Source organism: Euprymna scolopes, chromosome 8 (assembly GCF_053919585.1).
Source record: "Euprymna scolopes isolate OS-2025 chromosome 8, ASM5391958v1, whole genome shotgun sequence".
Classification (NCBI taxonomy): Eukaryota; Metazoa; Mollusca; class Cephalopoda; order Sepiida; family Sepiolidae; genus Euprymna; species Euprymna scolopes.
The window spans coordinates 43,080,984-43,100,224 of record NC_136489.1 but is presented as its reverse complement, the minus strand read 5'-3'; the positions used below and the strand labels follow the sequence as shown (position 1 = coordinate 43,100,224).

The 19,241-nt window shown below is 32.9% G+C and overlaps 1 protein-coding gene across 1 annotated transcript in view; it reads right to left on the bottom strand.

Annotated features, from left to right (window-relative positions):
- LOC145283535 (poly [ADP-ribose] polymerase tankyrase-1-like) overlaps positions 1 to 19,241 on the bottom strand; it is a 168,095-nt gene that overhangs the window by 63,315 nt on the left and 85,539 nt on the right. Inside the window, exon 5 of the mRNA XM_080132406.1 lies at positions 2,070 to 2,164. Within this exon, the coding sequence (XP_079988532.1) occupies positions 2,070 to 2,164 (95 nt within the window). The remainder of the gene's footprint in view (positions 1 to 2,069; positions 2,165 to 19,241) is intronic.

The window sequence follows — 19,241 nt, the reverse complement described above, 5'->3', positions numbered from 1 at the left end:
CCATTATTAGTCGTGCTCATTCATTATACCATCTTAAGATCTTGGAGACCATTCACGTTCGACTCAGGAAACCTTCTCTTTGCAAGCAAAGGGAATGCCTCCTGGGGTTGAACGTGATTAATCTCTAGGGTATTCGTCCATAACGCCGTTTTATTTTAATCGTTTTCCCACTTTTTTTTTTTTTTTTTCCCTGTAAATTTAATAAAACGCTATTTTAATCGCTTTCATTCTTTATTTTAATATAATTCCCTCGATACAGCTTTGAGAAGCGAGGGTCGAAACCGGTCAGCTGGCTCCCCATTTTTTTTTCTTTCCTCTCCTGCTTCCCCTTCATTCCCACCTTTTTGGAGAGAAGATATATATATATTTGTATATATACAAATTTACTTTTAATCATGAATCATAAAAGTCTTCCTTTCCTAATTGCAATATATATATATATATATATATACTAGCAAAAGTACCCATCGTTGACTGGGTTCAAAAACAACCTACAGAAAATGGACTCTGATTTATGACAGTATGATAGGTTATGAAAAGGAAGGGTTGTAAAGAGATAGCTTTGAATTTGGGGGTATCAAAACCAAAGTAAAATATGATGAAAGTAAAAATAAAATAGATAAACCCCATAATTTATTATACCATACCTGTTCACATTGAAACACTTCTCACAATATTCTGTGGATCTATATTAAAAAACCTTGTTAAACTTTGTGATATATTTCCATTCTATGGAGGTCAGGCGCGAACGAACACCCCATAATTTTATTATACCATATTTCTTCAAACTGAAACATAATTATCAAAGTATACTTACGCAGATAGATATGAAAAGTCTTTATTAAAGTTTGTGCCTATTTGCATTCTATGGAGGTCAGGTGCGAATGCAGACTCCCAAATTTTATTATACCATCCCTATTTAAGTTAAAACATACTCATCAAAGTATTATTATGTACATCTATATAAAAAACCCTTGTAAACGTTTTTTTTTAATTTTAAAATTTTTTATTTCCATACTTTGTGGACCAGGCGCATACGCAGACCCCACAATTTTAATGAATCATCATTATGCCAAATCAAACATACCCATTCCTGTGTCTTGATACATCTTCTATCATTATATGTGATCAGTTTTCTATAATAGTCAACCATATATAGGAGCCTATTCTTGACCAGACACACACACAGACGTTCAGCTTTATATTATAGATACACACACACACTTGCTGAGATACAAAGAAAAATTAAAAGTAACTTTGTGTCCATAAACATACAGTCAAGAAACTTTAAGGAAATGATCATGCAATGGGGCTGTATATAGTTTTCAAGTGTCAAACTGAAAGTTAAAAATCACTACCTAACAACGATTGCTCAACAATGCAAGAGAAAAATCAAGCAACATCAGCATGCAATTACTCATCAAACGCTTCTAATATCTGCACCTGTGCAAGCAATTCTTGTACTTGTAGCTTTGTTTGTAGGACCTTTTGTTTTTTGTTAATCACAGGTTCTACAACTTCATGTTACTAGCAAAAAGGAATCCACATTTTCCAAATGCTAGATTCCAACTAGTGGAATGCTATACACTATGAATTTAGCTCAGACTCTTAAAATAATGAATTTTCTTTAACTCCACAACCAGAGTTCTGATTTGTATATGAGCTCATGAAATTTTCTAGAATATATTCCTAGTGTTAGAATGTCTGTAATAACAAATTAAAAATAAATATGAATAGATAAAAAAGGAATAAATATCTTTTTTAATGAAATAAAAACAAATTGTTTTCAATTGAACAGATATTTTTTTTAATTCAACAGATTAAAAAAAAATTTTTTTTAATTCAACAGTTAAAAAAAAATTTTTTTAATTCCAGATAAAATATTTTTTTACATTGAACAGATAATTTTTTTTTTTTTTAAATTGATCAGGTCAAATTTTTTTTAAATTGAACAGATCAAAAAAAAAATTAAAAACTTGAATAACAATTGAATAAGAAAATATATTGAAAAAATTAGACTGGCTAATATTTAAAAGAGTGCCTAAAAGTTGAAACAAAAATATACATACCCTTTATCTTTTGCGTGTACATCAGCTCTGTGTTGTAATAACAATTTGACAATCTGTGTGCGATTATAGCCAGCTGCCAAATGGAGTGGTGTGGACTGGTAGAAAAGAGGAAAAAGAAGAAAACATTAAAAACAGACTTTTTTTCATGTTGTGAAATAAATAGAATCATTGAGATGATGAAGAAGAGATGAGTGATGAATCAGCAGCACAAAGTGGAGATGCAAGCAGAAATGAGTAGATGCGTAATGGATGACACATCACAAGCATTGTTAAGCTGCAGGATTAACCCAGGATGAAAAGGAATCAACACAAAAAAAAAATCTCCAAAAAGGTGAGAATATCAGACAGGAATTAGATTTTTTCTTTCCTTATGATAATGATGAGGATGATTATAATTCCAGTATGAGTAAGAGGAATTAAGGTAAATCATAATCTATTTAAAAGTTAAATGATTCATCATCAAATTTTGAAGAAAAAAGGGCCAAGGAAAAAAGGGCCAAGGAAAAAAAGGTAAAGGAAAAAAAAGGTGAAAGAAAAAATAAGAAAATGGAGGAAAAGAAAATATAGAAAGGAAAAGAAACATAAAAAGAAAAATAATTCTAATACAAACATTTAAATATGATTTTATACAACATTCTTCATTTAAAGGATAAGGAATGACTATTTGGTATTATTAACAATAGGAAAGTATGCCAGAGTGGAATTTCCTATTCTTGAAATATAATTCCACTAGCAGGCCGCCTGACATTGCCCAGTCATAAAATATGCTTAAATATAATATTTTGATTAATGCAGATTTCATATTTATTATTATATTATACACGACTCAATATATAGTAATGATTTAAAAAGTTTAAAAAAAAAAAAAAAAAAAAAAAGGACTTGTGCACTACCACTGAGAATCGAAACCAAAACGTTTCGCTTATGATTTACTTTTTCCTTTGATATTAATGCCTGAACTATGAAGACATGTTTGCTGCAAGCTATTACATTATGCATGCATATTCGTAATTCTATCATTAGACCTTCACCTGACAAATTCCATTTCTTTAATTTTCATTTGCACCAATTATTCCCAGCTAAAACCCAAATATAAAGTTTCGCATGGGTTCGAATACCCTATATATTAAGTTTTATGTCTGTAGACGAAAAACTGACAGGAGTTTGGTAGGCAAAATTTTTTTCAACAAATATATATATATATATATATATATATATAATATATATATATAGAAAGAGGTTTGTGTTTCACATTGAAACACTTCTCACAAGGTTTGTGCCTACATAAAAATTAAAAACTCCTGACCGACAAACAATATGGATTTAGGCAAGCCTGTTCCATAGCAGATATCTTCACTGTAATCTCTGAACGTATATACCATACGCCGGACAAAACAGGGGAGGATAGAGCGGTAGCCCTAGATATATCTAAGGCTTTTGACAGGGTATGGCATGATGGTCTTCTCAGGAAAATCAGATCATATGGTATCACTGGACGAATACTTAACATAATTAAATCCTTCTTCTGGGTGTGGCAGCAGGACTTGGTGCCAGCCACAAGTCCAAAGTGACCCAGGCTTGCCTTCAGAAGGAGTGCTACAACTTTGTACCCTTCTCTAACTGGACCTCCTCTTCCCCCGATCTGAACTGGCTGGACTACTTCGTTTGGTCATATGTTGAGAACATCACCAACATGACCTCCCACAACACCAAAGCCAGCCTGATCGCCAAGTATTAACCAAGCTCCCGCCGGCGCTTGTGAAAAAAGCATGCTCCCAGTTCTGAGCCAGTGATTGAGGTTAAAGGTGGCTACATTGAATAGATGTCAGCTCTACTACATAATCAAGTTATCTGAATTGATTTTTTCAATAACAGTTTTAAAATAAAGATGTACAGTGGAGGTCAAAAGTGTTTGCAAATTGTATAAATTGATAAATTTATGCTGCCATATTTTCCAATATAATAATTATGTTACTCACTATTTGATATGCAAATATATGAAGTAAATTCATAGAAACGGAAACCAAATAATCATATTCGGGGGGGGGGGGGTATGGATCTTTAAATGATTTCAGGAAGGAATATGGGCCAAAAGAGTTTGCAAGCACTCATTTATCTGAAATAAATACCATTTTTAAACATGATATAATTCGAAAAATTGTGTCATCATGATTATATATATATATATATATATATATATATATATATATTGATAACATATTACAAGAAAACAACAGTTATTACTCAAATAACAATTAACAGAACAATACGAACTTATGAAACTATTTAGCCCTTTATTCGCTTTCCTCCATTTTTTATTAAATCAATTAGCCTCCTATCAACAGAGGATGTTAATGTATGCACTTGCTGAGGTGTGATTTCAGAAGATACCTTCTTGATTCTCTCCCAAATGTCTTTTTTATTATGGAATTGATGCCAGTTACGAACAGTAATGACTATGTAGAAAAATAAATTCTGAGGCACAGACGGTTGCTCGTTTTAATAGTATCACTCCCATTTTCATAGCTCTTCAACTTTTTAAGCTAAAAAAGAAAAAAGATAGGCGGCTTTACTTTTGGAATAACCCTTGTATATCGATAAATATATGCCCATTGAAACCATTTCAAGTCTTTAGGGAAAGGAGAAAGAAGCAATTATAAATCTGACTGACAACCTCCCTGCAGTCTAAAATGATTTCCATACTGTTTTCTTTCTTTTTTCCTTTCTTTTCTCTTTCCAATTTATACATTTTTATTTCTTTTTAAACTTTACAGTTTGAGACGTTATTTTTCTTAACTTTGTCAATTGAAACTATTTTATACTAGGGGAAGGGAATGACAAGCAAGATATGGTCTCTTTTGATTAATAATCATCTACTTCTCAGATAACAAGCCTCTTCCCATACCCCTTTTCTGATATTAAAAATGTCTTTCTTGTCTGCTTGATCATGTCTAATTATCCAATCAAATTGACAGCAGAAACAGGAAATCAAAAAGAGCAGACAATCTTGACTATAACCACAAAATTTATAAAAATAAAAATCTGTTCAGAGGTATTGTTGTCATTTGTCTTTGTTAACGTAACCAGCCAGGGTGGAAATGGAGGTGGGGGTTAGAGCCCTGTCGAAATATGCTTAAATATACATTCATGCATTTTGTATTATTACAGAGTCAATTCTATATTGAATATTATATTGTACCTAATATATAGTACTGATTTAAAAAATTGAAAAAAAAATAAAAATAAAGAACTTCGGTGCCATCAGCTAGAATCGAAACCAAAACATTTAGTGCTCCAACTGCACCTCCTACCTATGTAGCTAATGAGAGATAAGTAAGAAATATTTAATACTAGCTGGGGTACCCGGTGTTGTCCGGGTGTGGAGAGGTGGTGTAGTAAGGAACCAGAGGGGGTGGTAATTAAAAAGTGGTGGTAGCAGGGGTGGAAGAGGCAAAACAACAGTAAGCAGTTTGGGTAGAGAGAGAGAGAGAAAAAAAAAGTGATAATAGGTAGGCAGGCTCGAATCCGTAATGCAAAGGAGGAAAAGAAAGCAAAAAAAAAAAAAAAATGTAAACGTCTTAGCCGATATCTCCATAGCCAATCCGGAAGTGGAGAGCATTGAAATTAAGCCTAGTTAATTGGAAAGAAAATGATGACTTGAGAAAATATTGACGAAAAAAACCCAACCTCTCCTTGTAAAAAATGGCCGAGTTTAGGGTGAAGGAATTAATTTTTTTGGCCAATTTTTCAATATTTGTTGTCTGAAGGATGGAGCTTTAAAACAATGCAGATTTCGTCAGGATCTGTCACCTCTATCGAAAGTTTTTGTGACACACACAAGCACACACACACATTTCGCCTTATTAGATTAAATGACTTGAAGAAAGCAATTAAATTTGGGTATGCGCAGAAAGAAGTAAAAATTTATCAGCAAATTGAAATGAACATTTTGCATTTCAATTTGCCAACATATTTCTGTACACATTATTCATTCATCCAAACAAAGATTTTATTCACTATAAACCATTCTTGGTGTATGATTATTATTTCCTGTTAATTTCAGTGCTATGTGACCAGTAGTTTAAGAGTTCACCTGTTAAATATTTACACACAGACAGATACACACACATTCTGTTTTATTTATACAGATAAATAAGAATATTAGTGTGAACACTAGCAAAACATTTTTTTTCTCTCCATAGCTTTTGATGGCGGATATATACATTCGTAATATAATCATTTGTGAACAAGCAATCTAGAGTGTGCATAGAATCATATAAACATTGACCAACACAGAAACTTAGTAAAAATTAAATTTAAAAATACGCCCATTTAATTAAGACCTTGTTGTCAATTGTACTTCAAAAATAATCTCTCACAGAATTAAATGATAAATAAAAAATAATTAAATCATTATCTTTGTCAATGAGACAAAAGCAATAATACATAGAATTAAAAGCTTAGTATTTAAGCACATGGATTTAAAATTAAATATGATTAAAAAAAAAAAATCTTTTTGCACTTTACATTTACAGCACGAGATTTCATATGAAAGTCCATTTGCTTGTTTGTCATCTAATCATGACTGACATGTTTTTAAATCTTACACTGGAGGTTTTTTCAGTTTTTTTTGTTTGTTTGTTTGCTTGTTTTTGAAGATACAGTCTATACCTATATCGACAATTATAAATCATTTTATTTCTTTATGTACATAAAGACACAAACTTTACAGTCCCAGTTTAGGGTGTCTCGGTTGTTGAGCAACAAGTTTTAATATAACAGAATAATAGCTGTACTTACTCATTTTTGTTTTAGTCACGTTCATCCCAAATAAGGCATATCACCACTCGGACATAAAGGGCTACTATTTGGAACCATGTTTAGGGGAGATGAGCAAGATGTCAGTTTACATTACATTTGAATTTCTGCATGTCAGTACAGTAAGGGAACCAGGTAACAGGAAAGGAATTCCAAAATCTAGCAGCCTGAAGGAATTAACTATTAGAGTAGAAGACTTTCCAGCATTTAGGAACTTCCACAGTGTAGAGGTGTGATTTTGTTGCTAAATGGGTTTGTTGGGAGTATTTACTTTGAGGGGGACACAAGTATGACGAGTTTAGAGAATTACATTCCGTTAAAATACTTGTAAAACAGGCAGAGGGATACAAGATTGCAGTGATGGGACAGGGGTTGGAGCTTAGTTGACAGTGTGGCACCTATTAGATTTGAAACTTTTTTTTGGACCCTGTCCAAGAGTGAGAGACTAGTGATAGATGCACCCCAGATGTGGCAACAATACTCCATGCAGGGGCAAATGGTGTCTTTGTAGAGGTACAGGATACTCTCGGGTGCAAGGTTTCATTCTTATTTTTTGTTTGCAGGTTCCAAACTTACAAAAACAGGAAGAAATTTTTTAGTCATAAAGGAGACAACAGTTTTTATATTAAAAAAAAAAAAAAAAAATACAAATTATTTTCCTTGATAGTTTTTTTTTCGTCTTTTTAAATCAAAATTACAAGTTTCCATTTTATTCAGATGTCTGGATGGGACTACAAAATTAAAAAAAATTAAAAATGTAAAACAGTACATTTATTGCATACTGCTGTTATTTTAGAAAGTACCAAATATGAGAGTATGTTACATTGTTCTTATTTAGATAACGACATATATTTGTTGTTGTTCATGTTGTAAGAGTCTTAGAGTGATAGAGACAGTCTTAGGAGTGTTCATGTGTTGAGTGTTCATATGTCTTAAGATGTTCATGTTTGTGGAGATAGCATATTGGAGACATAAACAGGGTATATATAAAGAGAGAGACAGTTCTGTATATGTATAAGAGACAGTGTACATGTTACTACAAGAGAACCAAGCCTGCAATTCAACTAGAAGAAATTTTTGAATATCTTGATAGATAAACTGAGAGATAGTGCGTTTGACATTTACATTGACAGTTGTACATTTTTATAAACAAAGTTCATATTAATACAATTTCACTAATACCTTTTCTGTTGAATAACAACACAAAGACGCAGATACAAAACCACATGATGATACGTTTATTTCTTCTTCGACCAGTCGGACATGATTTTGTATTTCAGGGATTCAAACTTGTTACATGGTTATCTCTAAACCCTCTCGCTTCCAGAGGGAGCCTCGACTCTAACGGAGAATCGGTCTGATCTCCTCTGCTTCTCTAATCTGATTCCCTTCTCTCTCCCCCCTAACTAACTTCGAACTCTTTCCTATTTTGAGAAATCACATGTATGTCTGGTCAACGTAACCACAACTCACGGGTTTCCAACATGCGCGATTTTCACGTTTTGAAACCATTTCTGACGACCAGGAAATTTCCCATTCTCTTTGTTGTTTTACAAAGGAATTTAACCTACTTGTCTAATTCTGTAACTCATAATTTTATTATGCATTCTTTCTAAGAATGTGAATAGTTTCCAGCCAAATTTGTATTTACTAAATATTTTAACAGAATCAACAATTTACTGGACATTCCGTTTATAATAACATTCTGTGTTTATTTTAACTTATGATTGAAATTTTCAATTCCAAGTCTAGTTTCGCAAGTTCGAATCCTTGACTATCCTATTTCATATTTACATTTAACTAATTCCCTATTTTTTACTTACATGAAAAGGGAACAGCCCTTATCATGTAACTCATTATTATAGTATTAATAACATGATACAAGAATAACAAATGAAAATTGGTTTTTCAGAATCAAAGTTTTGTATGTCAGCTTATATGTTACTTAAGTCCAATTTTGAAAATACTCAGACAAAATAAGGAGGGGTGGGTAGTGATTGTCCATCAGATCCAATGATAACGTTTGCGTTCTGCATCTCACCTATGAATACAGAGGTGGCTTTGCAGCTCCAGCCTAAAGACACACAGTCTTGAATAGTGGGGCCACCAGAAGTCAGTTGTGATCACTGCTGAGGCTGCTCTGCAGCGTCTCTTTCTGGCAACAGTGAGTTTCTGGCATCGAGCCTCTTCAAAGTTGGCAGCAGCTTTCTGAACTGAGTATCATTATTTTGTCTGTCCATGGCATAACCTTTCAGGTCTTTTAATTTGATGTGGCACCACTAAAGATTAGCTTTGACTGTGTCCTTAGACCGCAGTTTTAGTCCACCTAGGGTTTTTTTTTTTTGTTAGCCTGGAACTTCCCGTACATCAGGTGTCTCAGCATCTGACACTCCTCCATTCAAATCATGTGTCCAACCCATCAAAGTTGGGCTTTGATGATGATGGTCTTTATGCTGGTGGACTTAGCTTGGCTGAGGACTTCCAGCTTGGTGATGTGATCCTCTCACATTCCCAGGATGGAGCAGAAAGCTTACATGTGGACAAGCTCCAGTTTTTTGATATGCCTGTGATACAGTTTCCACATCTCGCAACTATAGAGGAAGAAGGGAAGATATCTCACTACTGATGCAATTCTCTATCTATATAAAAGCCAAATACACCCAAGGATGGAATACTGCTGCCGTATCTGGGCAGGAGCTGCTAAAAACAGCCTATCCTGCCTTGACAGAGTACAAAATAGACTTCGTGGTTTAGTGGGGGATGCCCTTTTCTCTTCCCTGCCACCTTTCTCCCATAGAAGGGACGTTGTGAGCCTATCTTTGTTTTATCGTTATTTCCACGGCAGGTGCTCGTCTGAAATCCAATCTCTAGTCCCCCCTTGCAAATCTTTCACAAAAAACACCCGTCTAGCTGAAACCACTGTCAAAAATTTTACCCACTCTTTATCTGTGCCTAAATCAAAACATAGATTCCATGAACAAAGCTTTTCTTAGAACTGCACGCCTGTGGAACTCTGTTCTGTCTGCTCGCTTCCCACCTGACTACAACCTGGATGTCTTCAAGTCCAAAGTAAACAAATTCCTGATGAACCGCCCCCTTAAGCAGACATTTTTATTAAACCCCCACACTAACGTACTGTACATGCAATAACCCTTATCCCTGAGTGGCTTCCGGGCCTTGATAAGTGGTGATCACCTTGTAAAAAAAAAAAAAAAAAAAAAAAAAAAAAAGGGAAGAACCATCGCATTGTAGACCTTCAATTTCATAGATAGGCAGATGTTGTGTTTGTAAAGCATTACATTGTAGAGCCTGCCCAGCGCCTGACTTGCCTTTCTGATTCTAGTGCCAATTTCTCTGTCCAAAGAGCCATCACAGGATATAGTGCTCCCCAGATATTTGAAATGTTCTACGTTGGTAAGTGGTGTGTTATTGATGGTGATGGTGAGTGAAGGAGAGTATGGTGCAGGTTGGTGGAGCACTTCCATTTTTCCGAGACTAATTGTCAGGTCGAAGCGCTTGGATGCCTCAAAAAAGCGGTCCAACATCTGCTGCAGGTCTTGTTCTACGTTGGGGGGGGGGGGTAAACAAGTAAAAATGAAGAGAACACTTTTTTTAATGGTAGCGGTTTTGATTTGTATTTTAGTTTAATTTGGTGGAAAAGTTTACTGGTAAAGTCTGATCAAAACATCTTTAAAATATGATCATTATTAAGAGAAAATCTGTTTTCTGGGCAGAAACAATTGTTTGAAATAAAGATGCTTTTTTGATGATAGACATTCAGAACATTTATAAAATTACTATATTATACTTTACGCTCTATTAATGTATCCACTGTTAAACTATCAACTCAATGTTTGTGTGAATTTTAAGAAATTTAAATAATATGTATAAAAAAATGTTTCCACTTAAATTTAAACAAATAGCTTGTGAAATTTTAAAAGTTTGATCAAACATATCACAATTTGATTTTGATTAACCAATTTTCATTTACTATTGTTATACCATGTTAAGTGGCCAATAATAACAAACTTTGCAACAGTTTATTTTTTTAAATTATGTAGTCCCACTGAATCAACCGATGAGATGGAACATTTTTTCAATTATGATTGTAAAATCAAATTACACCGAAATGACCGAAATGAAAAACTTAAATTTTTAATTGAATATTAATATTAAAATAGTCAGTTTCAAATACAACTAAAATGTTATTTCTTCTTCTACATAAGTTTAAAAATTGTTTAAACAAAATTTAAAAAGTCAACCATTAGGATATAATTTCTCCCATTTGTAGTAGCGGTTTTAGTTATAATCAGCTAATGTACTTCCTAATTTCCTGCGTAGTGCTACCGTAGACATTGACAAGACAAATCAGTTCCTTTACTTTTATTGCTCTTCAGTATTTCTATTGTGTAGTGATTTATTGAAATAAAATATAAGAAAAGAACATTATTGAAAATTAAACAATGAAAATTAACAAAATTATAAAAATATAAAAATAATGCAATTGCTCTTTCTTTGCACTTGGAACAACAAAATTTTAAAAATAAGTTTTTATTTTATTTGAAATTTTATAAGAAATATATGTCTATTAATTAAATTATAAAAATAAGTTGTTTTTTTATAAGTTTTTTTTTTTATTTTAGAAATAAGTTTTTTACTTGAATTTATATAATAAATGTTTATGAAAGTATAAAAATAAAATTAGAAAATAAATGAAATTATTGAACAAAATTTCAAACATCATAAAAATTTAAAAAAAAAAAAAAAAACGTATCCAATAAATAAAATAAAGACGAAGGAACTGACTTGCCTTGTCATCACTTCTGGTAACACTGCACAGAAAATTAGGAAGCTTGTTAGCTGACTATAACCACAGTTTTAGTATCTCAGTCACTCTTTTTCCCCTTTACTTTCCCTCTCTGCTCTGCTCCAACCAAGTCTGTCAACCTGTTCCACAAATCCCAAAACTACATTATGAAAAATCTCCAGACAAAAATACACGATTAAACCCAGAACTCCAACTTCCAACATAGACCACCACTATCACGTCTTCTTCTCCAACATAAGATGTCTACGTTCCAACCTTCCAGAGGGTGAAACCTAATTACAAGAGACCAAACCAGACCTATTACTCCTAAGCGAAACTGGCATTGGACTGACTATTTCCCTGAATGAGTTTGTAATTAAAGGATACTCTAACTTAACATCAAAATCTGACCCCCAAGATTGTCATAGACATGGAATATGTGCCTACATTAGAGATGGCTTTCCATGTGGTAGGGAAACCTCCTGGGAAGACCCCAAATTATCTTATATATGCTTCCGGGTTGCACTTGCTCAACCCACTACATTTATATTTGCTTTCTATCGCCCCCACAACAGCAGAGTTACTATATTGAAGAGTATATCCGCGAAAATTGACCACATCCTGTCTGCTCATTCTTCAGTTAGCATTCATGTCTGTGGAGACTTCAATGTTCACAATGTGGAATGGTTAGTCCACTCAAACAAGATAGATGATGAGAGGAGGTTCTATCATGATTTCTCCATTGCTTATGACCTAACTCAGATTCACCTGTGTGCCTGACACTGACGGTCAGTATACAAGTCTCCTAGACCTTTTTCTCATAACTTGCCCTGAGCTGTGTTCATCCTCCGTTCTGTCTCCACTGGGATCTTCCAACCACTCAGTTGTATCAGTTAAGATAAAAACAAAATGTAATAAGTCCTCAGATGTATCTCTCTATCGTACAGTATATTGATACTCTATGGTTGTCTGGGATAGCTTCCGTACATTTATATCAGATCTACCTTTGCGTTCCATGTTTAAAAAGAATGTGTCCTCTTTAGTATCAGATCTGACGGAATGGTTAATTGTAGGTATAGCCACTTCATAAACTTCCAAAAATTTACCTAAAACCTAACAGCCAGCTATGGTTCTATCCAGAATGTGCTGCTGCCATTGTGCATAAAAATCACTTTTTCCATTGTTTCCAATGTAATAGACGTACCGAGACAAAAGCTGCTTTCAGAACTGCAGCAACCACTGTAATAGAGTAATAAAGAATGCAAGAGAGTTGTATGCTTAGTCCATTAAGTCCAAAATAGCTGAGCAGCAGTTTGGTTCCCACCAGTTTTGGCAAATAGCAAATAGGGTCCTAAACAGATGCATGTGTTCTATCCCAACCATCATCAATGGACCTGAGGTAATCTCGTCAGCATCAAACAAATTCAAACTCTGCCAAGAATTTTGCAGCTAATTCTACCCTTTGCCAAGCTAATCAAAAACCTTGATTCCAGTAAAGCAACTAGCCCTGACGGTATTCCAATTACATTACTGAAAAAGCTTCAACCAGAACCAGCTCCCATACTTAAAAAGTTGTTTAAGGAGAATTGCTTCCCAACACCCTGGAAAACCTCATCAGTATGCCTCATATTTAAGAATTCAGTTGATCGGTCATTTCCCTCTCAGTACAGACCAATAAGTCTTCTGTGTGTCATAAGTTCCTGGAATCTGTGTTAAATAGAGAAGTAGTCAACTACCACAGCAAAAATAACTTCATTAATGACATGCAATATGGTTTCCATTCTGCTAAATCTGCAGCAGATGTGTTAGCAGTTATAACTCATAGAATTAGCAAATCTCTCAATACTGGCTTCCTTTCTAGGGCAATTGCTCTTGACATATCAAAGGCCTTTGATAGGGTATGGCACAAAGGTCTACTCCATAAGATCTCCAGCTAAGGTAAAGCTGAAAATGTCTTCTCAGTTATTAAATCATTGCTCTCTGATAGATTCATAAGATAAGCAGATGGTTGATAGGCAAAAATCAGAAGCTCACAGTATTAATGTGAGAGTCCCTCAGCGGTCCATCTTTGGCATAACTCTCTTCCTGATCTACATCAAAGATTTCCCAAATCACATCCTAAGATCATTCGTAGACATTTATGCTGGCAACACTACCATCTATGGCAACACTTCAAAGGCTGTAAATATTCTCTCTCCTTTGATCTTGAGCATGTACAATGAGGAAAGAGGTGACTGGGTTATTTTAACACATCTAAAACCAGGCTTCTATCTTTACATCATCAACACTGATCCTTGTCTGGGATCAATTAAAATAAATGACTCTTGTCTTATGGGGGGGGGGATCCATGTTTTGACAAAGTTTTAAGTCTAATCTTTATTCCTGATCTGAAATGGAACGTTCATCAAATCTGTTGCAATGGCCAGTAGGTATCTCACTGCTGATGCAATTCTCTACCTGTATAAGAGTAAAGTACATCCAAGGAGAGAGTACTGTTGCCACATCTGGGCAGGAGCTGCTAGAAGCATCTTATCCTGCCTTGACAGAGTTCAAAATAGACTTTGCAGCCTAGTGGAGGATGCCTTTTTTTCTTTCCTGCAACCTCTTTTCCACAGTAGAGACGCTGCAAGCTTATTTCTGTTTTATTGTTATTTTCATGGAAAGTGCTTGTTTGAGCTCCAATCTATCGTCTTCCCCCTCGCCAAATTTTCACGAAAAACACTTGTTTAGCTGAAACCACTATCAATAATTTCCCCCCCACTCTTTATCTGTGCCTAAACCTAAACGTAGATTCCATGAACAAAACTTTTTTCTTAGAACTGCATGCCTGTTGAACTCTGTTCAGTTTTCCTTCTTTCCAGCTGACTACAATATGGTAGTCTTCAAGGCCAACATAAACAAGTTCTTGATGAGCTATCTCCTTAAGTAATTCAATTTACCAAATTTCCACTACTAACGATTACTACAATATTGTCCCATTAACTACTGTACACTCATTAACCCTTATCCTTGAGTGGCCTCCAGGCTTTGACAAGTAGTTACTCCTTTGAAAAAAAAAAAAAAAAAGACACTAGTGTCAAATTTAACTATGTTTAACCACACTAACAACAACAGACTATGAAACAGCTGTTTGTAGATGATATACATTTTATTTATTTATTTTTTTCGCAAGTTTAGATAATATAAGCCATCGGTGCCACCTGTTTCAAACTTGATAATAGGAACCGTTTTAGGTCTCAATATCAAGCTCTCTTCAACTGATCTATCTCACCCTCTCTATCTCTCTCTCTCTATATATATACACACACACACACACACTAAAAGAATGGCTGTCCAAAAAACAAAACAATTTTGCACTACTTCTATGTCCTCTCATGAAGATCAAAAAAAATATAATGGATAAAATTTAATTCAAATCTGATATATTTTAATTTTTATAATGGGACGTTGTACCGTGGCTACCGTAATATGATGGCGTAGCGACGACTATAATTTAGTCTGGTGACGTTATGAACATCGGTCTGTTGAAATTTGGTCACGTGTCTCATGACTAAACCGGAAGTTGGTTTAAAGTTTTGGAGGGTTAAATAAATTTAAACATGCCGTCGAGATGTATAGTTCCAAAATGCCGAGGTAACTACGAAAATAGACCAAAAGTTACTGTGTTTTCATTTCCAAAAAAAAAAAGGAAATAATTTACCAGTGGATTAATGCAATAAAAAGAAAGGATTTTACTCCATCTAAATATAGCAGAATAAGTGTTAAAATGTTTGAGATATGTAAGAAAAAAAAAAAAGTGCCTTTTTTATTTATTTATTTTTTTTTTTAGAACGTATTTTAAAATAAAACTGAAAGTATGTATATAAAAAATGAATTTTACATGTAATTTAAGTTATGTGCTGAAATAATAAATTATTATTTAGAAACTTATTTAAAATGGGGAGTATGGTGAAAATATTATGTACTTTCACCTAACAATTTAATAAAAGCGATATCATAAAAACGAAATCCTTGTTTAAATAATTCTTAATAAGAAAAATCATTTATTTTTTTAGTTCAACTATTTTACTGTGCAATATTTATATCAGCGTGAAATAGATTAAACTTTTTTTTTAAGTTTATGACCATTTTTGTTATCCCAAAAGCTTATTAATAATTATTTGTGGTAAATGTCGTGGCCTTGTAGGTGTCAGAATTTTGGAGAATATACTTCCAAAATAAACTATTAAAATTGTTTAAAAAAATAATAGAAATATTATTTTTTATTTTAAAAAAATGTTTACAAAATGCCGGCAATAAAAAAAATAATATTTCTATTATTTTTTAAAACAATTTTAATAGTTTATTTTGGAAGTATATTCCATAAAGAAAATAAACAACCCACTTTAAACAGAGAAATTACGAGTTTTGTATATGTTATTCGCAGTTTTATGTTAGGGTTGTCAAAAATTCCCCCAGAATTCTGATACTGCTAGTGGCGCTGTAAACGAAAATAAGATTTAAAATTATGGCAAACAAGTAGTTTCCAAGATATAAAGAAATGTTAGTTTTAAAAAATGGGGGATCACTTTCATATAAAAATTTAACGTAAAATGAGCACCCACTTTATGACCATCGTTTTTTTTTTTTTTTAGGGCGCTTTCTTTTTAACAAATAACAGCGAAGAAAAATGAGCATGGCCACCTTTATGTTGAGGGTTGGGAGTCAACATACAATGAACACAGTTTAACATAAAATGAGCACTCCCTTTCAAAAAGTGTAAACAGAATTTTTGTCGGGGAGAGGGGGGTCAACTGTAGGTGCTCATTTTACGTTTAGTTGTGTTCATTCCTACATCAAAGAGGCACTTCGTCTTGTTTGAGGCGAAAATGTAATTTTTAAAAAAATTGCTCGTTGCCCATGTAAAAAAAAAAAAAATTGGCTCAGAAGATATAGGGTTTAAGGTATTATCTGTTATAACAGATAATAATGGAATAAATAAAGCTATGTCTTTCTTTTGTAGCCCATCAAAGGTTTCAATTGTATATCCCCATCCAGTTAGAACACCTAGCCCTCTTTTCTTATTATTTGACTCAGTGCATATATTAAAATGCATTAGAAACAATTGGCTTGGCCAAAAAGATGAACGTAAATGCATGATGTTCCCAAAGTTTTGTTATAATGGAAATCATGAATTAGAAACATCCAAAGTGCTTCATTTTCTAGTTTACATAAACTTTATACCCTAGAATCTCAATCACTTGTGAAATATTGCTATAAGTTGACTTCAAAAGCTCTTTCTCCGACTACTTTTGAAAGGCAAAATGTTAATTTGGTTTTGCAAATTTTCAACGAATATATTCAAGGTTTGCTAACCTTAGGAAAACAGGAATGCTTGCCAAATTATGCAGAAATCGCAGAATACATTCAAATATTTTATATTTGGTGGACAATACTGAATGTGAAAACACCATATAAAGGTTGTCGACTTCGTAATAAATATGCTAATCCACTTACATTAAATAGTGATAATTATAGTTTCCTAAATGTGTTCTGTGACTGGTTAGAAACTTGGAATAGCATTCCTGGAAGAACTGGTAAGTTAACAAAGGAAACATATACTGCTTTGCACCATACTACTTACGCAATTTTAGAATGGACTAAATATTGTATAAATGTACTGAACATGGTGTATATATTACCAGGAAAGTTTCAGACAGATAACCTTGATGCAAGGTTTGGCCAGTATCAACAACTTAGTGGAGATCAGTATAATATATATCGATACGTCAGGTGTATGAATGTGAAAAAAAACTCAGAATGTTGTCAGTTTTAAAATTGAGTTTACCAATTAATAATCAAACTATTGAATTAAAAAATTTAAAAGAAACTAACTGGGATGAAATGACAAGGGAGCAAGAGTTACATGTTTATAAATTTAACATAGATGTAACAGAAGATGATGTTAATCAATGCAAGGAAATACTTCCCCTTATATTATACTTAGCAGGTTATTGCTGTCATGCAGTTTTCAAAAAACTGAAATGCAATAGCTGCAAAAATTTAATATCTGGGAGAGAGGCTGTTGAAGAAATAGCTGAATTAAACAGCTACTTTCAGGGTATTAACAAAGGTTTTCTGCTATACCCAAATGATATAACTAATAATTTTGTCTTATATAATTATATAGTTATAAACAAGCTTACAAAATGTGATTCTTTTTTTACATAAAAAAATTCATAAGAGAAAATTAGCCATGTACATAACTTTAAATATTTTCGCTGATCAAAATCGATTATTTCATGTTGACTTTTGTGATGAGGGTCACACTATTCAGCAAATTGAAAAAATGCTGATATGGAGTTCATCGAATTCCCTTATAAACAATTTTTGCCACAAAGAGAATGACAATATTAGTAAAAAAAAAAAAATTCAGAAAAAGAAAAATTCAAATTTTTAATTAAATTCTACAACAGATTTTTTGAAAAGTTTTAATATTAAATGTTTGAAATATTTCTGCATTAGTAACATTTGTTTGAATTTAATTTTTAACTTATTGTTTGTTTTTCAATTAAACTAATTTATCGTTCGTATTTCAGTTTTGATTTTTAAAATAGTTTTTTTGATTTAAAAAATATTTATTGTTCATTTTTATTTATTTCTATTGAATAAACTTCAGTTACATACAAATCAAATCGTATTCCTTTTCTTTTTAAACTTTTTAACAACTTTTCTCCCTTTCAATTCGTTTTTTACTATTAATATTTTTATTATTAATATTGGATGAGTTGCAGTACAAAGTATCATGTTTATCTTTTTTAATCCAATTTTGAAGTTTTCTAACACTTTCTGTAAAAAATGTCTGCTCATTATCGACAGTGTGTTCCACTTATCTTGCTTGTTAGGACCTATGGCGATGATGTCATTTTTCAGCTTACAGGCCATCTATGACGATGATCACGGTTGTACCCATATTATGCTCTCTTAAGTAAAGGGAAGATTTATTAATTGATGTCTCAAACCTATTTTTAAAATTTCATAAAAAATGGAAGTATCTAAATTTCCCCTTTTTCATCCTCATAAAACTTAATTGAAGTAAATACAGCCCACATTTGGATCCCTTACACCTAACCGCTACATTCCAAAATTCATAATGATTGATTAACTAATTAAGGTGCAAATCTTATACATACAAATATATAACCATAGCTAACTTTATAAAGATAGATATATAAAACCTTGGTTATGAGACCTTTTTCGTACCTCATCTGTATCCAAATATAAGAGGAACAATTCTTAATTACTGTTGCCAATTTTGACAGCAAAACTGGTGAGTACTTTCATCAGTTATGTTCACATATCTTTGTTAACCAATCACAAACCTGATGATCATTTGCTCACTGCAGTTACACAGAGATCAAAGTCTTATAATTTTTCATAGAACCATCTTGAATTCAGCTCAGATTTTCACAAAAAAATTTTTTTTTTTAAGTGTCTAAATTAGTGTTGGAACGATTAATCAGAATTGGAATCAGAAAAATAAATTTGGGGGATATTGGAATCATTAT